The sequence below is a fragment of the Electrona antarctica genome (genome assembly GCF_951216825.1).
Source record: "Electrona antarctica genome assembly, chromosome: 2".
NCBI lineage: Eukaryota > Metazoa > Chordata > Actinopteri > Myctophiformes > Myctophidae > Electrona > Electrona antarctica.
Genome location: NC_136807.1, coordinates 32221078 through 32239947, shown reverse-complemented (window position 1 = coordinate 32239947; position 18870 = coordinate 32221078). Strand labels below are relative to the sequence as shown.

The following is an 18870-nucleotide window of genomic DNA, read 5'->3' as shown; positions in this document are numbered from 1 at the left end:
CATGTCAGATATTTGCATGGTATCACATTTTCATTAAAAAGGGTTTCTGTATGCTGTACCTTGTATATGGAAGATAATCCTAGGGGTCCAAACTAGAGTACTCATTGAACCATACATGGTTCGAAAACATTTAAATCGAAACTCGTTTTGTAGGCTTTTTCCTTTCTTTTGTCATGTCCTGTCATTTAAAATAACACAATATTTAACAAATGAAAATCTAAGTTGTCTCATATCGTGATGACACCTGGCTTTCAACTCTCTGAACATTCAGTTTTTGTGACTAGGTGCATACATGCACAACACTGGCACGCACGCGTACACACATGTGTACTGTATGTATTGTATAGGTAAGGAAAAGATAGTATTGGTTTACTGCATAATTCTTTCATAAAGTGGAAGTTTTACAGTGTAATTTGAGATGATTCTGTAGCTGTGATATTGATGCTGAACCTGTTCCTCTTACTTTTGATTTGTTTATTTGTTTGTTACAGATCAGCGCTGTCAGGGCCGTCGTTCCCAACAAAAGCAACAATGAGATCGTCCTGGTGTTGCAGCATTTTGAGAACAGCGTTGACAAAGCTGTCCAAGCTTTCTTAGAAGGTATGGATGACACAACCTGACCTGAAGGTTTGACTGATTGTCCTACAAAGCACAAACCAAAGATTGTCGCGCTAGCTGTGGAAGCAGTATCTCATGTTTAAACTGTATATCGTTGCTGTATGGCAGAAACCTTGCATCTCCATGTTTCTTACAACTTTTAATGTTTTCTTTTTGTAAATTAATGCCCCACGACATCATACACGAGTGAAGTAGTGAAAATAGCCGATCTACAAGCTCACAACACGTCGCAATGCTATTGTCACTAGTACCTTTTCATATATATATTTTTAAATCATAATAAAAACACAGCAAAGATATGTAGGTAAATCACCTCGCATCCTCTTATGTTGCGGCTCCGTGAGATGTACAGTATCTCTGTCTATCAGTCGCTAATCTCGCAAACCGCTAAACCAATCAGTGCCTACAATGGAAGTCAATGGGGTTATCAGGCTGAATCCTTGCCCAAATGTTGCATACAACAGTGGTTCTCAACAGTGGTCCCCCCCCCCCCCCTCCACCCCTTGCTACATAATAGCAAGGTAACTACCCTAAGGTAACAACTGCTAGGTAACTACCCAGGGGTCATAAGTTAACCCAATGGAACAAAGTTTAACCACTTCAACGCTAGCGTCCTTATTCTAGGCCTGTCATAATAGGTGAACTTTCACAAATCTAAGAGCATTCAATGCAAATAATGATCCACAAGCTTGCAACTTTGTGATCTTGTAGGTCGGCTGTTTTCGTTGAAGAGATTTTGATGTGTGTGTGTGTGTGGGGGGTGGGAGGGGGCCAAGGATGGAGCCCCGGGGGAACCCGTTCAACGAAGCATAGGTTTTGTGTTGAGTGGTTCATTGTGGTTTAAACACGATTTGACATTCTCTTGCATTGGTGCGATCTACCTCATTGGACTTCTTCCAGAAACACATTTAGCAGAATTCTCTTACGGAGTGCAGCGGTGCAGTCAGACCTGCATTGTCACCACACAGTCTGTTATTACTGCAGCTCTCGGACACGCATGCCTTCGTTCATAGTTGCTGTGGCTTGCGTCACTGGTCGGATACAATACAATGAAGTGTTGGTTCAGTGTCGGTAGGTTAATTTTAGAGCAAGAATGATGCCTGCCTCCGTCACAACTATGTTTGTTCCTTTGATTACACAGTTACAGTAGACACCTCAGGGCTAATTGGATAGTGAGAGAGGGTTTCCCAAGCTTTTACGTCATGTGCAACAAAAGTACAAGAACCTGGAAACACACTTACAAATATGTAATCTGTCTTTGAGTGAGTTGGTCTTTGTTTTCCTTTCTACTCCAGGCAGTGCAGTTGAGATCCTGAAAGAATGGAATGTTACCGGTAAAAAGAAGGTAATGCAACGTCCAACTATTTCTTTATTTATGTATTTATGATCTGTGGTTGAATCTCACCCACATTGAATATATCTAGGAATTCCCATTGTTCTACTGTTTGACATTCTTTTCATGTTTAAAGTCATCTGTGTGCCGTCCTGTCTTCTTTGGATGGCTGAACCTATGTTTTGGCAACACTTTGAACCAACAGTTGGTATAGATCAGTGATTCTCAACCTTTTTAATTTCAAGGACCCCCATTTTGATGTTGTGTACATTAGCCCACAGACCCCCATTTGATAACCTTTTGTTGTAAATCTCTGTGGTCCCAATATACACTGTAATAGAGCCTGTCTGCAAATTAGACTGAGGAGAAATTGAATCGTGTCAAACCAGAAACGGGATAGTTAAAGTTCATATCCAAGCTAAGACACAGGATCTGAATGTCTCAATAGGAGAGCAGCGGAACCAAATACAGCCACCCTATTGTATAAGTTATATTTTATTAACATACTTTACCGTACAAAATAAAAAAAATATTCATACAAAAATTAAATAATAGAGCTTTAACTCCCACAGAGTACAAATGGAACAACCAAATGGATGCTTATGGGTGCAATTGGTTCCATTTGTACACTCTTAGTTATATCACCATAAGGTTCCATCATCGTATTAGTCTTGAGTAGTGGGGCGTATATTTCTCTGAAGTGCCATGTCTGATGACAACAACACAGGTGATATGCCCCCTCCCTTGTAGTGGAAATATTGCCGGGTCATCATCACACATGCTGTTCAGCTTGGAAAGACTTCCTGGTAGCAAGCACTTGGGTTTCCTGCATCCTACCACCTCAGTGATGCTTCCTAATCCTATTTCCTACAGTACAGTCTGAGTCAGTATGTCCTTCGAGCAAGCATAAGATATTTGACACGAGTAGCAAAATGGGCGATCAACTTCCTGTAGGAGTTAGGATGTAGGAGATAGGACAGATCAGAATGGAAAACCAGCGGTATAGATGCCCCTCCCCCCCAAAAAAACAAAGTGTTTAATCAAAGATGTTTGAGTTTATTTTTTGACATTGATGCCTACCATTTCAGCCTAAGAAGAAGAAGAAGCCCAAACTCCAGGCGGACCCCACCCCCACCCCCCCACCAGAGGAGGCCCCGCCCGAAGAGGAAAAGGAGGAGGAGGTGAACGGTTTCCACGCAAACGGAGAGTCTGTGTTGGACGGAGAGTCACTGGACTCTCTGAGCGAACAGTTGGACTCTGTCTCTCTGGACGCGGCCGAGCTGGACTCTGAACCCGCCACTTCCGAAACTACAGGTGATGATACCTCCCCGCTGGGGGTCTGAGCGTCATGCTTGAGCATGACATTTTGTCTTTGTATCAATATTAATATCCCAATTATTTTGGATAATTAGGCAACTAAATCCAATATCCCTTTCCTTGCTTGCCACCGTAAAGCGAGTGATCCTACACAGATGCAAACAAGAATGACCAATCGATATTCCCGCAGTTGTTTCAATTTATTGAAGCACTGTGCTTTTAGCCTATACAGCAAAACGTCTGTCGGGGAGAAACCTCATGTTAAACTGTTCAGGATTCAAATAAAAAAGTTGTATAAGTAGCAGATTGACAAGCTCAAAAGAAGCTTGTGGATCTGCTGCTTTTGATGCTTTTGTGTGACATTGTAGTTAGTAGCATCAAGTAGGGTGTTAAATTACAACAAAACGACAAAGTTAGAATATGGAGATACAAGGTTTCTGCCTGACCACAACAAAAAGTAACGTACTGTACCAGAAAACCTTTGTAGTTTTTCTCTCTTGGTTTCTTCTTGATTCTCAGTTTCTGTCCGTCTTTGTTTGGCATCTGGTAAGAACAGTGTGTGCTCCCCTCTGCCTTTGCCCACACTAATTGGTGCACCTGTGCTCCCTGTGTAGACAACCTATGCTGTGTGTATGTAATGCCCGCCAGCAAGTGTCTATCGTATAATAACATGCCAACAACAAAACATACATTAATAGCTCCTACAATTAGGTTATGTCACTGAAGCGTACTATATATGAGATTCTCTTGAAACATGCCTGTATTCGTATAAATCCAAAAATTGGGCAAACAAAACGTCTCTTAATCTGATTTTGCTTCCCCTGATTTCTTCGTGCAAAGGTTTTTTGTTTTTTTCTTAAAGAATATTGCTTTTAATGGGGGTGAAGCTTAATTAAATGTTCACACAATGGTGTCGCAAACGTCATACAAGGCTTAATTTATACTCGTACAACAGCTGATCCTGATACTTTAGATGAACGTACAGTTTGCATGCTAAATGTTCTATTGTCGTGGGTCTTCCTTGCAGCTGCAGAGGCAAAAAGTCCCAGCAGCAGCATCGCCCCCCCGACCTCCACCGCTCCCCAAGGAGGGAGAAATCACCAGGGTTCCAGAGGAGGTGGCAAGAACAGACACAGAGCAGGCTCCAACTCCTCCTCCTCCTCTTTGCTCACTACTGACAGCAGCCAACACACAACATCTGGAAATAAGAAGATGGGTGAGATGCCCGTCCTGCTCTGGTCCATAGCATTGGAGAGCTCTCTCTAAGACTATGTCAAAGACTATGCGTCTCCTCATTGACTAGGTTTACCATGTCTGCACATGGCCTACATTTTAGTAAAAAATAAATTATATACTTTTGCTATTCAAAAACAAAGATGGTTGTTGAACCCGTTGTGTAAAATACACGTTTTATTTGCTATAAAATATATCTCTGGGCTCTAGTACTATATTATGTGCTTACCTTTTTTCACTCTACACCTCACAACACAGCCCATCTTCATCGAAATATTGACTTACTATGACATGCCCAGAATTGGGGAGCTGTGATGTGCAGTATTTTGTGTGGTTAACTCGGAACTGTCAGTGTTTAGTCATGAAGTTTGTGGTTTCTTTGCCTCCTCAGCGTCCAACATCGACCGCTCTGTGAAGGACCTGCAGAGATGTGCCGTCTCATTAACTCGCTACAGGATGGTGGTTAAAGAGGAGATGGACACCTCCATCAAGAGGATGAAGCTGACGTTTGCGGAACTGCAGAACTGGTAAATTTCTCCTTTTCCAAACGCTCCAAACGCTTAGTGTGTCATTAATTACCTCATCGTGTGTCAAATTCAGTTAATCGCATAATATTCTGTTGGACACCTATTTGTCAATCACCTGTTAGTCAATCAATCTTTTCATAGTCTGACAATCCCCTAATTGTCTGTCTATCACCTTATAGTGTGTCGAGAACCCGGTAGTCTGTCAATCACCTACAAGTCCAGCAATCCCCCGACAATCTGTCGATCACCCCATAATCTGTCGATCACCTAACAGCCAGGTTCGGTTCTATAGTACACTTGGAGTTACAGACCCATAAGGGTCCATTTGGACCACTGGTGGTCCCCGGACCCCATGAGTGGAAACGGTGGCCTGCACCCTCCCACATGACCAATTGTATGGGTCAGCAGGGACTCGGACTAATCTGTTGCTGGTGATTGACAGGCTATCAGACTCTGGGGCTGACATGACCTGGGTTGTTCCTCTCATATTATCTCCTCCGTGTTCCATAGTGTTTGTACTCGTCTGTTTAGTTTACCTAAGCAGTCTGGGAAAAGTGGTTTTAAAGGTTCCAATGTCCATCAGTGAATCAAAGTGCATTTTGCTTACCTTTGCTCAACATGACAACATTATGCGTGTTGTGTTGCATGTCTTATGAAACAGTAGAACCCGCCCTATGGTTAGAGTTTTACTGCGTGGAATGAAAGTCGGTGTATCACGTATAACCTGCTCATTAAGTGAAACCATCTCACTGTTCAAGTGGTTGGCATCTTATTCTGAAATGCCAACCACTTATACCATGAATTTGACCAGTATCCCCCAGGGCTCTAAGTCTGTTCCTTTTCCCCCTCTACACCAAGTCTCTTTGTCAAAATTAGCAGATCTACAAGCTTGTAGAACAGCTATTTTTGTTCAATGTTTGCCGCAGAACAGGGAAGCCAGGGTTCAAGTGGTTAATATATATCTGGGATCCAGTCTGACTGCAAGTGCAAAATCTGTCTTATCCTTGGAAAGTAAAAAATCCCCCCCTTCTCTCTCTCCCCAGTTTAATGGACAGAGAAGTAAACCTGTTGGCAGAACTGGACAAAGTCAAAGCGGAGGCCAGTGAGTACATCGCTCTTTGAAGTATTTGCTCTCAACTCAAATGCTGTGTGACTGACGTATATTATATACATGCACGTACACGCCACACCATGCCTGTGGGCCCCAACACCCGACACGTTGAGGAAATGTTAGAAACGTCACAACTATTACAATCAGAGTTGCTGTTTGCTGAATCTGAGCACAGTTACTGTAAGACGTTGTCAAACAGCTAAAACAAGCCATCTGCAAATATGTAAGCGGTGCCCTCAGGGCCTTTCTATACCTAGAGAGTGTGTGTGTGTGAGATTTGAAAAATAGACATGCGAGGTAAATTTTCCTGGTCCAAAATAAACTAATGGTTAAAAAATATTACATTAGGGTTGACGTTTTGCCAATTCATGCCGACAATAGCTGATCTACAAACTCACAACTTGTGATGAGCTTGTAGAGCGACAATTGTCAGCGTGTGACGACAAAAAAGGTAAACATGGCATTCCTAAAATTGCTGTCCTAAAATGTTGATGTCCACATGAGTATAGCTGTGTGTGTGTGTGTGTGTGTGTGTGTGTGTGTGTAACATGACAGAGCAAGAGTGCATATTTCCAGAAGTAGGCCATTGTGGGTTCTTGTGTCCTCTGCAGTGTAGGGTTGTTGTGCGTTCTGGGTGAATAGTGTCGGGTGTCGGGGGAACCTCAATGCTGCCTTTGTGTGAGGTGTGTTCAGGGACTGGTGGTTGGGGAAGGGGGGGGGGGGGGGGGTGCTCCACTACCTGCTTTGACATTACAAAACCCCACATTCCTCCAAATTTACCAGGCTGCTTCTTCCCACTAATCTCTTCCTCTGTTGTAGATCTGTGTCAGTGTGGCCGTTTCCCTGCTTGGTGTTGTCGTCCACACAAACGCACAATCAGAAAAGTTGACGTGTGTTTTATCCGTTTGTCCTCCTGTGGTCAAATAATGTTCAGAATGAATAGAAGCCAAATGTTTGGGTCCAATGCCGATCCTGAATTTGGAGAGTTCTGGACCTAGATTTCAGATGATTTGATTGATATTTTGTACAAAATCTTATTACATTTTGATTTAAACACCTAGGGCTCAATTATACACGTCTGATATGACATATAATATTACAGATTTTAAGAGATGGAGGCGTGGCCAATGTCATATTGCAATTATAGGCATTGCGCTTTCCGATACCCGTGGCATGCGCAAAACGGCCTTGAATTAGTCATGGGAGTGTTTAAGGCGTCGCCGCCATCCACCCATTCAGCATGGCCGTACCATTCACTTTAACAGTCAGCTGATCTCACATACGATATGCGCCCTTTGCTTTAATAGCGTGCGAGTGGTATTACATTTCTGCAGGCAGGCACCATAGACATGACATGACTTTGTCACATTTGGGTTAATTATTCCTATTTCACTGCATGCTGTCACCTTTATGCCTCAAAAGAACAGATCCACAAACCGTCACAGCCATGATGTGCATAGCTTGTAGGCCTGCTATGTCTCTATTTTGTTAAGTAACTTGCAGTGTTACTTGGAAAGTCATTACAGCGGCGCAGCCATAGGCATACAAGGGAGGGAGATATACGCACATCACTTAATTTGTTTCTGTTCTAAGCATGAAAAACAGCTGTAAAAATCTTTATTCTAGTTCATTTGATTCATAAATGAATAACTAAGCCTTTGAAATGGCACCTACCTACCTTTTCAGATCGGAATGGAACTGCGAGTAGATACGCAGCATAGGCTGGCAATCCATGCGTATAATGTTCCCAGAATCGTCTAACCCCCGAACATACAAGTTCGCTTGATATTGTTTAATTCGATAATAATAGAACCATGTACCATACAGCGAATGAAAGCAAGATTCCTAAGGTATATGGAGATTTTTACATTTAAAAAAATGGTTGAGAAATGAGAGAATTATGGACATCCTAAATCTCAACATTTTTATGAAAGACAAGACGGCAATCCGACATCCGTGCATATACATCATACATGATGTATATGCACTGTTGCACACACACTCTTATTTGTTTCTATGGAAAAACAGCTGTATTTTATTTCATTCGATTCATGTAAGAATAAGCTTCACCTGCAGTCACTGCAGTGCGTAATGGCATGCCATCGGGGGATCCCCGATGTTATGGTCTTCGCTTGCTATGTTTGACTCGATGAGAATAGCATAATGTATCATACAGCGAATGAAAGCAAACTTAAAAAAAAAAAAAAGGTTGAGAAATCACTGAATCATGGCCGTTTTAAATCTCAACATTTTTATGTGAGACCATACCACTACATCCCGACACTCAGGACAGATATTGCTGCACGCATGCATGCACTGTTGCACACACCCTCTTTTTATTTGTTTCTATTGAAAAACACCAGTAAAATAACGTTTATTTTATTTCATTCGAGTCACGACGAAGGAATGAGTTGAAATGCCACCGGCACCTACTACGTGCGCCATGCGTAATGCTGCGGCCCCGATGTTATGGTCTTCGCTTGTAGCATTTTATTGAAGAAGAATTGAATCGGGTGTGATGCAGCGTATGAAAGCAAACTTCCCAGGGATTATGGAGATGTTTTAATTTTTTTAAAAGGTTGAGAAATTAGCGAAATATGACCGTTTCCAATCTCAACGTTTTAACAGAAAGCCGCCCCTCTGTTGCAACAGCAGGTGAGCCATGTCTCATAGAAACAAGTAAATAGGTCTATAAAAATAATCCCAAAAGAAGTGCCTATAACAGGTGTCTGCAACCTATTTTAAATTGCCATGTTGCCATGTTTTTATTTGTGCCATGTTTCTATTTTCTAGATAGTGAGCCATATCAAGATTAATTTTATGACACCACATTAAAATTTCCAACATATTTTGATTGTCCACAAATATAAAGTTCTTCCTTCTTTTTAAATATTTTCTTGCACATTGTTATAATTATTATAAATATATACCCCCCTGCAGTCAAGAGTTCATAGTTTTAATGAATGTATAGAATGTGATGTGCAGAATGTTATTTGACTAGATGTTTAAACCAACAATACTCACAATGTTACACGTTGCAATGTGATGCATTGTGAGCTGGTAGATCTTTTCAAAAGGAATCTTGGATAAAAGTGACAATTGTGGAATATTTTTTAAACATTTTATTGAAACAGTTAAAAACACTAGATTAGTGTCCTTAGTTGGGCAAATGCATTAATCTGGGGGTCCTTGACATGGGAATGTCGCTGTGTGAGGATCACTGGTTTAAACAACATTAGGAGAAAAGCCCAAATAAGCACTTTAGAAACAAGAAAAGCAACCACAACTACCAATATTTACAAGCAACTTTACAGAAAAAGAAGCCCAAAGTCACTTATAATAAACGGACATGGCAACACTCCAGAGCAGTGCACAGAGCCGCTGTTGTGTAAAATCAAACGGTGTCAAACCTATGCGGTAATTATGTATTACTGCATGGGTTTAGTCATATCATATGACGTATATAATTGAGCCCTTAAGCTCCTATTAAAAAAAAAAAAAAAAAAATCAAAAATTGCCAAACTCAATGCGGTCTGTTGCGAGATTTTGAAAATGTTTGTCAATGTCCAGTTGGCTGCATAACCATAGCAAATACCAAATAATGGCTCAGGCTGATATATTTCTGTCAGACCCATTATCCTACACCGTAAAGTCCTCAGTTAATTTAAAACCATACGGTGTAACTTTTTATACCAGTATCTGCCCCTAGACTCCTCCTGCCAAAATGCAGGCATTCATGGGATGTGCCTTGGAAACATGGGATGTCTTTTTTTTCTTTCTTACATTTTTTTTAATTTAAGCCAGCAGCAAACACAGCTGTGAACAGATGCTGTAATGGCCATGTCGTAGCTAGCAGGTGTTGCCAAAAATCACTCTGTAATCACACTGTAATAATCTAGAGGTCATAAAATCCTGACATCACAGTACTGATGAAGGCCATGCTGTTATTAGATCGCCTTTTTAAGCTTTCTATTCACGTTTTTTTTTAAACGAAACTTTCATGTTGTCATATTTTATGACGTTATCATAAACCACTTGTGCAAAGGTGGGAAGGCAACGGTATTGGGCGGCAGTGGCTCAGGAGGTAGACGGGCCGTCTTGGAATCCAAAGGTTCCAAGTTCGATCCTCGACTCCTCCTGGCTGCGTCAAAGTGTCCTTCAGCAAGACACTGAACCCCCAATTGCTTCCGATGAGCAGGTTGGTGCCCTGCTTCCTCTACCATCAAAATGTGAATGTGTGTGTGTATAAACAGGTGAATGTGAAGTACGTTGTAAAGGGATAATGAAGGGTCTGCAAGATTAGAAAGATGCAGTCCATTCACTGAATAGCATAAACTAGCATTGCACATTTAAACCACATGCCGATTAGCTCTATGCCTTCATGTTGATGGGTAAATGCTAATATTTTTGTTTCAGAGTTGAGATATAGTATGTGTAATTGCTGCAGTGGAACTTTGTGTTTAGGCTAATTATTTCGAATCGTTTATTACTAGACATCATTTGATGGTTTGCTAGATAATCCAGTTGGAATTCGACTCTGTGAAATAGGGAACATTAAAGAAGCTGAGTTTCAACAAGCTGTAGAATTCTGAATTCTAATAGTCTACACACTACAGTAGTCTGCAGTGTGTGCCTGCGTCTGTGCGTGTGGCTAAATGGGACCATAACCAGAATTTAAGTGATTTTGAAAAGATAGCCTGCACTCCTGATGTTGTTTCACACCCAAATACTACTTTACGGTGCCAAGATACCAAAACTTCTGCAGATGTTATGGAGATCTGAACCACTCGCAGTCTGAGTCTGTGAAAGGTCACATTTTGCGATTGCATTTCAGTAGTTCACGGGTAAACAACACGCATGCATCAATTACCTTGAGTCCAAAGCCAGCATCGACTGTAACATAACAAAAATATAGTGACTCCTGCACTATTGTTCCCAGTAAATTATTGATTGACCGCAGTGTGTGAGTCACTGTCTTTTTCAACTTTATTTCAGTGGCCAGTTTGGATGGTCGTCATAAGAAGGCAGAGGAACTGCGCCGATTGACGGACCAGTCAGCCTCCATGTCAGAGGACCAGTTGAGTGAACTGCGCGCTGACATCAAGGTAAATGCATACGCAGATCAGTGGGGCGCCCCAGTTGCTCACTTGGTTGCGGGAATGGGATATATGGACAATCTATTAAAATTGACACTATAATTTTGTCATCATTGATTAGAAATAACACATTTTGAGCTTTTAGACAATTTTAGTCTAAAACAAGACTTAAGTGATGACAACACAACACTTATGCCATATCCCAGACGATATCTAGTTTCATATCGCAATACCGATATCATTTATCAATATATTGCCCTACCTGGTAGGGCAGTCCTTCCCACAGCCGGCCCAGGTTCCGGGGACAGATCTTATTATAATCTAGTTGTTCTCTGTCTGTTTAGGCCAGATGATCAGTGTAGTTGGCTAAGGTCCTCCATATGCTGCTTTTTATTATAAGGGAACATCCGGCCACTGGTGTGCTGTACATGTTCCTGTAGTACTTTGTACTGTACGTGTGTACACAGTGAAATGTTTACCTACAGTATGTATTTGGATGTATACCAGATCTATACTAGATCCGCTTGTATTTACTATTTCCCTTAACACCAAATATCTTCGCTGAAAATTGCCGATCTACAAGCTCAAGATCACGATGTGATCTTTAGCGTAGATCTTTAACTTTCACAGAATGTTCACCCTAGAATAGGGACACTAGGGTTATTGGATATAATATGTCATATCATGTTAAAGTATTCAATCAAACAAATATATGGTTACACTTGTACACAAACATTCATGATGAAACACAATCAAGATCAATTATTCTGTTCATGATATTTTATTCTGTTCATGATATTTAAAGATTACAAACTAATTTCAGATGCTCCCTGATCGACCTGTTCCCTTTGCTATAAACTATCTAATTTCTTCTCATTCCTTCATTTCTGTCTTTCGCTGTGACAGTCACACTGAATGAAACTTTTCAGCTGAAAAAGTGGGACATTTGTTTTGTTTTTGACACACATAATGTGTGTGTGCTGTAAAATGCACACATCTGAAGTGGAAATTGGCTCCCTCTGCTGATGACTGTTGGTACTGAAATGCTATAGTGCTATTTGAATCAGGTGTGAGCAACCTCTTCGTTTACAAGATCAGTTTTTGCGAGACTTGCGAGATCACAGTTCCAGACAGTGAAAACCACCTAAATTGAATAATACAAGCATAGAATAAGTCAATGTAGTAATAACCCCAACAGAATCATCCAATATGAATAATAAACGTTAAGATAAATTCTGACTATCGGAGGAGAAAAGTGTTATGCCCATAATGGGGAATAAACTCCCCCCCTGCGGTAAGGACTCGCTCCCCATTTTCCCCCACAGTCTGAAAGCATTGTATCACCTCTGAATGTAATGCACAATCTGTATTGCACAGCATTGCACCCAACTTGTCACTGATCATGTCTTTATTTTTCAGCACTTTGTGAGTGAACGTAAATATGACGAGGACCTTGGGAAAGCCCTGAGATTCACGTTTGAGATTGAACCGCTGAAGTCCAACATTATAGGGTTTGGATCAGGTACAGTAGCTCCGTCTCCTTGATTAAATATGAATTGATCATAATTTGTAGGAAGAAGCTGTACATGTTTTCTGGATTGTCTGGCCTGAGAGTTAATAGTATATCATTGCTGGTGAGTGGAAACCCAAACCCAGTCCAAAACCATTATTATAAGAGAGGAGAAAAAACACACGCAAAAAAGAACCTGTGTTCCAATGGAACACATTATTCAGTCACAAGCTCTTCTTTAATACTTTATATTGGGTTCGATATTTAGAAAACCTGCAGACAGACTTAAATTGGTTTCAATATTTGCCTATTTTGGGGCATGTTTATATAATGTATGTGACCAGTCTGAACACTTTTTCAAAAGTATTCAAATGTCATACAGTGTATGAATTGTGGATGTCATGTCATACAGTGTATGCATTGTGGATGTCATGTCATACAGTGTATGCATTGTGGATGTCATGTGTATGAATTGTGGATGTCATGTCATACAGTGTATGAATTGTGGATGTCATGTCATACAGTGTACCACCCACGGACGGGCTACTCCACCCGCTCTCGCTGCAGCTCGACTTCCTCGTCCGTCACCAGTCCAGCGTTGGTGGAAGCACCTGCACCTCCATCCCAGCCTCAACCCTCCAGCGAGCACCGCCCTCCACCCGCCAAACAGGTGATTGTTTTCATCATCTATTACAGTGATTCTCAAACTGTTTTCATTCAAGGATTTAGTTTACTAATCGTTAGTGCACACATGTCCATTTGGTTCCGCGTGTACCCTCTCAAGAGTTACCAAACATTTAGCTGGGAAGCCCCTGGATTTAGAAGAAAATCTGCTTCTGGTATATCTCAGATTTTAAAGGGAGCATATTCCAAGCTGAAAAAGCTCTATGTAGAACAGTTCTCTTCATACTATTTTGGTTGTGGTTTGGCACCACCAGATGACCTGAGCTCACTTGACGGGTGTAATGTTCACGACAGAAACCTGTATATAATGTTCATGACAGAAACCTGTATATAATATCTGTTTGTGAAAGAAGTGCGGTGTGTTCTTCCAAATAACATTATGCATGAACAAAAAACAATATGCATCAAAAGACAATATTGTAATTTCACCTCTACGGTTAACCATGATAATTGTCTATGCATTTCACCCACATCGGTACGGAAAGAACAATTAAGAACCAATCGGGCTGCTCTGTTCTGAGCAATTTGAAGTTTCTTTAAAGGTTTCTCAACAGCACTTGACCAAATAACAGGGCAATAGTCCAGGTGTGATAAGACTAGTGACCGAACAACATCATTCATGACAGAAGATGGAACATAAGCAGAGCATTTCCTTGAAATTGCAATGCCCCTTCACATCTTCGAAACAATCTGATCAGACCAAGACAATAAATTATCTAGTTTCACACCCAGTAATTTGACCTTAGTTACCTGCTCAACTGATATCCCATCTACAAGTAAATCAAGTGCAGTGGCATCAGCAAGAGCGTTCCTACTCCCAAATACAATGGATTTAGTTTTGGCAATATTTAATACTAGCTTGTTCATTCTTACCATGTGGTGATGTTATTCAACTCAACCTGAAGATTCTCTTTCAGCTCAACTGAAGTTGGTGATGCACAAAACAATGTAGAGTCATCAGCATACATAATTCAAATTTATTTCATTTTTAACAACACAAGGTAAATCATTTATCATTTTTATGAATAACTTCCATTAAAAAAAATACACTCAGTTTTCTGCCAAAGAGGTAGCTCTCAATCCACGTCAGCGGTAAGGGTGAGAAACTATAACATTTGAGTTTAGCAATGAGAATGCTATGATCAATGACATCAAAAGCAGCAGTAAAGTCCAGGAGCACAGCCCCGACTAGTAAGCTGTCATCCATAGATTTTAACCATTAGTCATGTGCACTAATGCAGTGCTAGTAGAGTGGCCTGGTCTATACGCATGCTGTGCATTTGTAAGTAATCCCCTCAAGTAAGTAATCCCCTCAAGGAACTTTGGGGATCCCTGGACCCCACTTTGAGAACATTTTGTAAACTGTGTAGAAGGCACATGTTTTTATTTCTACAATTGAATTATGTTAATTTTCTGTTTAACGCCTCATTAAGTTTATTGTTAATTAATTATTAAACCTTTATTATTATTATAAAACCTATCAAAAGCTGGCATCCCTATTCTGGGCAAAAATGTCCATGATTTTCAAAAAGTACCACACATTTTCAAGAAATGTCAATGTTTTTTTAAAGAATCGCACTCGTGTGAAGTGAGGGTGCTTTTATTGTCATAGATTATCATAAATCACATTCCGTGCTCAGCCAATCAAATCACCTCAAATTTGGTACACACAAAGCTGGCCATAGGAGGGCCCTCAAAAACAAAACGAGCTTATATGTACATATATTTTTGCTATTCATCTTACGATGAGGGGTTAAATAGTTTGAATGTGTCTCTAGTTTGAAAATAAAGGGTGTTATCGATGATGATAAATAACTATGATAAATCACGCCTACCTCCTCAGATTTTCCAAGGGAACAGACGCACCTTCCAGGGCCCGGGCTATCACTCCGGCGGCGGCGGCCATCGCTACAACGGCGGCTCCTCCTACCATGACAGGAACCCCAACCGCTCCCATTACCGCGGCTACCACGGCAACGGGAGCAACAACAGCAGCAGTGGTGGTCCGGGGGGCGACGGCGGCCCCGCCTCCTCCCAGTACGCCAACAGCAACTCCAGAGGTCCCCAGAATCCGTCTTCTACTTCCTCCTCCTCTTCTACGTCCTCCTACAACAATCGCCAAGACCGCTCCTCCTCCTCCGCCGCTTCCAACGGGCTTCCCCAGAGGCCCCCGCGGGCGCACTGCCCTTGACCCCGGCATCCCCCACCAACACCACCACCACCCACTAACCCCCTCCCCTCGCCCGCACACCCCCCGTCGTCCTACTAACTCCTTTCAATGAAGAATAGAAAATACGAGTTTACATATTTTTGTCAGTTTGAGCTGTAGTGCCACCTCTGCATCGAAAAAAAAAAAACCTGTTCATCCTTCAAACTTGAAAAGTTCTCGTTATTATTATTATTCTCTTATAATAAAGTGTAGCTTCTTTTTGGCGTTATAAGCTGATTAGATGCTACTTTTGTATCATTCCATCGTCGTCGTTTCGATAGAAACCCTGCTTTTGTCCTATAGCGATCTCGTTGCTGCGCGATCTCTGACGTTCCATTCCTCTTCGCTTCCCAGAAAACGGTTAACGATTCACACTGGGAAATCCTGAGTGTTAATTTAAACCACTTTATCACCCTGGCGTACCTTTATTGGACATGTCATTGTTGTAGAAAATTGTAAAAAGTGTTCAAAAGAGTGCAAATGTACAGGTCCATTTGGTTACATTTGTACGTCTCAAATTTACAAATGCTTTAATTAACACTGAGGATTGTACTGCTGACATAATTACTTCCAATCAACTTAAGTATGAATCTCTTAGTAGTTTCTACCGCTGTGGCGCATCATCTCGATGCATGACCCCAATCACTTTAATTTGTTTTCATAAACTGATTTAATTAGAGTTCTTTAGCCTTAGAACGTACATTGGAAGTGCATTCTTAGTAGTAGCATCAAAGGGGAGCTTTTTGTCGCCAATAGAACAGACTTTCAGTCAACACTACAGATGGTCTTGTCGTCTTTTAGAGTAAAGACAAATATCAAATATCAAACTGTGATTCAGAGATTGTGTAAAATATCTTTACGATAATTTACAAATAGCTTCAGTGATTCCCATGCTCTCGGCCAACAGGTTATATTTTATGTTGGCAATTGTTCCGTCTCATTCTTTATTGTAATTGGATACTTTAGAGTTAGCTCGTTGCCTTTTTGCTAACGTCACAGTTGTCGAGGCTGACGAGAAAGCGATGTTTAACCTGTCCAAGAGTTGTCATTTGGACAGACTGGACTTTTGCCACGTGGGATTTCTTTTTCCCCTTTTTTTTTAGTTTTTGCCATTTGTGTTTGATTTGCACACACACAAACAGCATATAAACGAAAAGCTCGCCTTTAAAGTCTAATTTATAATCCGTCGTACGACGGCGTCGCTTAGTCACAGAGCAACTTCACCTTTGCCTTTCTGGGAACACAGATGGCGGTGTAACACGGTACTCGTAGAGCAGGGCGTTTGTGCACGCCGCAGAGAAGGTACCGATAAGTAGAAACTTAACCACATAAACTCTGTCGTCCCTATTATGGGTCGAACATTCGCAGAAAATAGCCCTATATACTTAACAAAGTATATAGGATTTAAATGGTTAAGATCTTATGTGTTCTCTTCTCACTTTAATTCAAATCTATAAAAAAAAAAGTCAAACTGATCCAATCGAATTGATGCTTTTGTCAAACTGTGGTTTGACAGTCTCTTCTATTAGCTGTCAAGTCTTGATGCGTGGCGATTTGTAGTTGGGGCTGCATCTCTTCTGTGGTGTCTACACTACAGTATGTGAACAAAACGCTGGTTCTTTACCTCATTGTTGTTCCTTCTACATGGCCTGCGAGCAAAATGGACAGACTCATCTTTGTAGTAATGTGCATCATAATGTTGGAACTGCAAGGTTATAGCGTGAAACCAATCATTACATTACCGCTGCATCCTCATTTAATACTGTCTTCAGAGGGGTGTGTTTGTGTGTGTTCTGCTCCCTCTTTTACTTTGTTGCTGTGAGGTTTTGAAACCTGGGTAACTTTATTTCAACCAAACAATGTCACTTTTGTTTTGTTTTTACATTCCAAACTTATAATATTTAGGTTTATCGCCAAAGAAATAATTTCATCGTTTCCAAGTTGTTGCCTTCTTTCCACAGCCCGTTTAAAAAAAAGAAAGATGCCACAAAAAAGAGAAAAAAAGGAGACTCATGTGATTGTTTTACAACTGGGAAAATGTAGAATAATGCTTGATTTATACATTGTTTTGTGGGGCGAAAATAGCCAACCTCCCAGCTCACAACGCGTCATAGCTAGCTTGTGGATTGGCTATTTTTGGTGAGCGACACCTTTTATAACTACGTATAAATCGGGCGTAAAAGACGTTCATCTTTGTTACGCCCACTTTTGTTTATCGTTCTGAATCATTATTACTGTATATACTTTATGTAGCTATATAATTTTGTGCTCACAACATGGGGCATTTTGTATGTGATATTCATGTTTGTTCATTCTTCCAGTAGTTCATATCCATGTTCTGTTCAAAAACATGTGAGACAACTGTCCATCCTTCCAGTAGTCCTTTATGTCCATGTTCTGTTCAAAAAACAGAGACAACTGTAAACTTAAGTGCCTTTTCTTGTCTCCCAATTCATTTGACCCCTTTTCACCCCAGATATGGACCAAAGACATCTTCCCTTCCCCCATAGAGCAGAGTTTATACAGTGTTGTGCACTGCGTCTGTCACTTGTCTGTGAGCGACACCTGTTGTGCGACGCAGTATGAACAATGTTTTCATCCCTTTGCCCTGTCTTTCTCCCTCCTCACTGAATGGCACACGTTTCATTTACAAAATAAAACAGTTTGCAATACTTCCAGAATGATGATGTTGAAGGTGTTCTGACCTTGGTTACCATGCATACCAGTGTGCTGCGTGCACATTTGTGCACATATGTGAGTTTTTCTCAACAGCCATTTTATTAGTGAAGGATTTATTAATTAGAAGTAGTTGAATCCTTTATATATCAATCAATACTGCATACTGGGTCAGTTCTTTTATGCTTTTCAAATTTTGTTTACTCAAGATGTTTAAAAGCCGCTCATGATGTTTAAAATATCTTTGTAATAGCTTATCCTTCATTATCTTAATAATATACCAAACAGAAACTTAAGTTAAATATGATATGGACCTCTGGGTCTCCCAGAAGTAACTAACTAGCCTTGGGAACCAATGGGTCCTGAGTCATGTGACCCATAGGTCAAGAGCTTTCCTGTTTCTGTAGCGTGAGGCAGCTTGATGTAAATACATGGCGTGACACTAGTTGGTATGTCCCAGCCAGGGACTGACTTAACACCCAACAAAACCCTTGATGTGGAGTACCAAGCTGCAGGTAGGCATCCTTTTTAGTATGGTTCAGTTGTGAACCCTCAA

General features: G+C 40.9%; 1 protein-coding gene across 2 annotated transcripts in view; it reads left to right on the top strand.

Annotated features, from left to right (window-relative positions):
• The window catches only part of spats2 (spermatogenesis associated serine rich 2), a 28463-nt gene extending 10153 nt beyond the window's left edge, over nt 1-18310 (top strand). For both annotated transcript variants that reach the window (XM_079518480.1, XM_079518481.1), the window contains exons 4-13: nt 492-600; nt 1914-1963; nt 3040-3265; nt 4296-4484; nt 4893-5028; nt 6072-6130; nt 11135-11244; nt 12655-12757; nt 13270-13415; nt 15273-18310. In XM_079518480.1, coding sequence (XP_079374606.1) covers nt 492-600; nt 1914-1963; nt 3040-3265; nt 4296-4484; nt 4893-5028; nt 6072-6130; nt 11135-11244; nt 12655-12757; nt 13270-13415; nt 15273-15620 — 1476 coding nt within the window. In that variant the 3' untranslated portion in view covers nt 15621-18310. The remainder of the gene's footprint in view (nt 1-491; nt 601-1913; nt 1964-3039; nt 3266-4295; nt 4485-4892; nt 5029-6071; nt 6131-11134; nt 11245-12654; nt 12758-13269; nt 13416-15272) is intronic.
• The last annotated feature ends 560 nt before the right edge of the window (nt 18311-18870 follow it).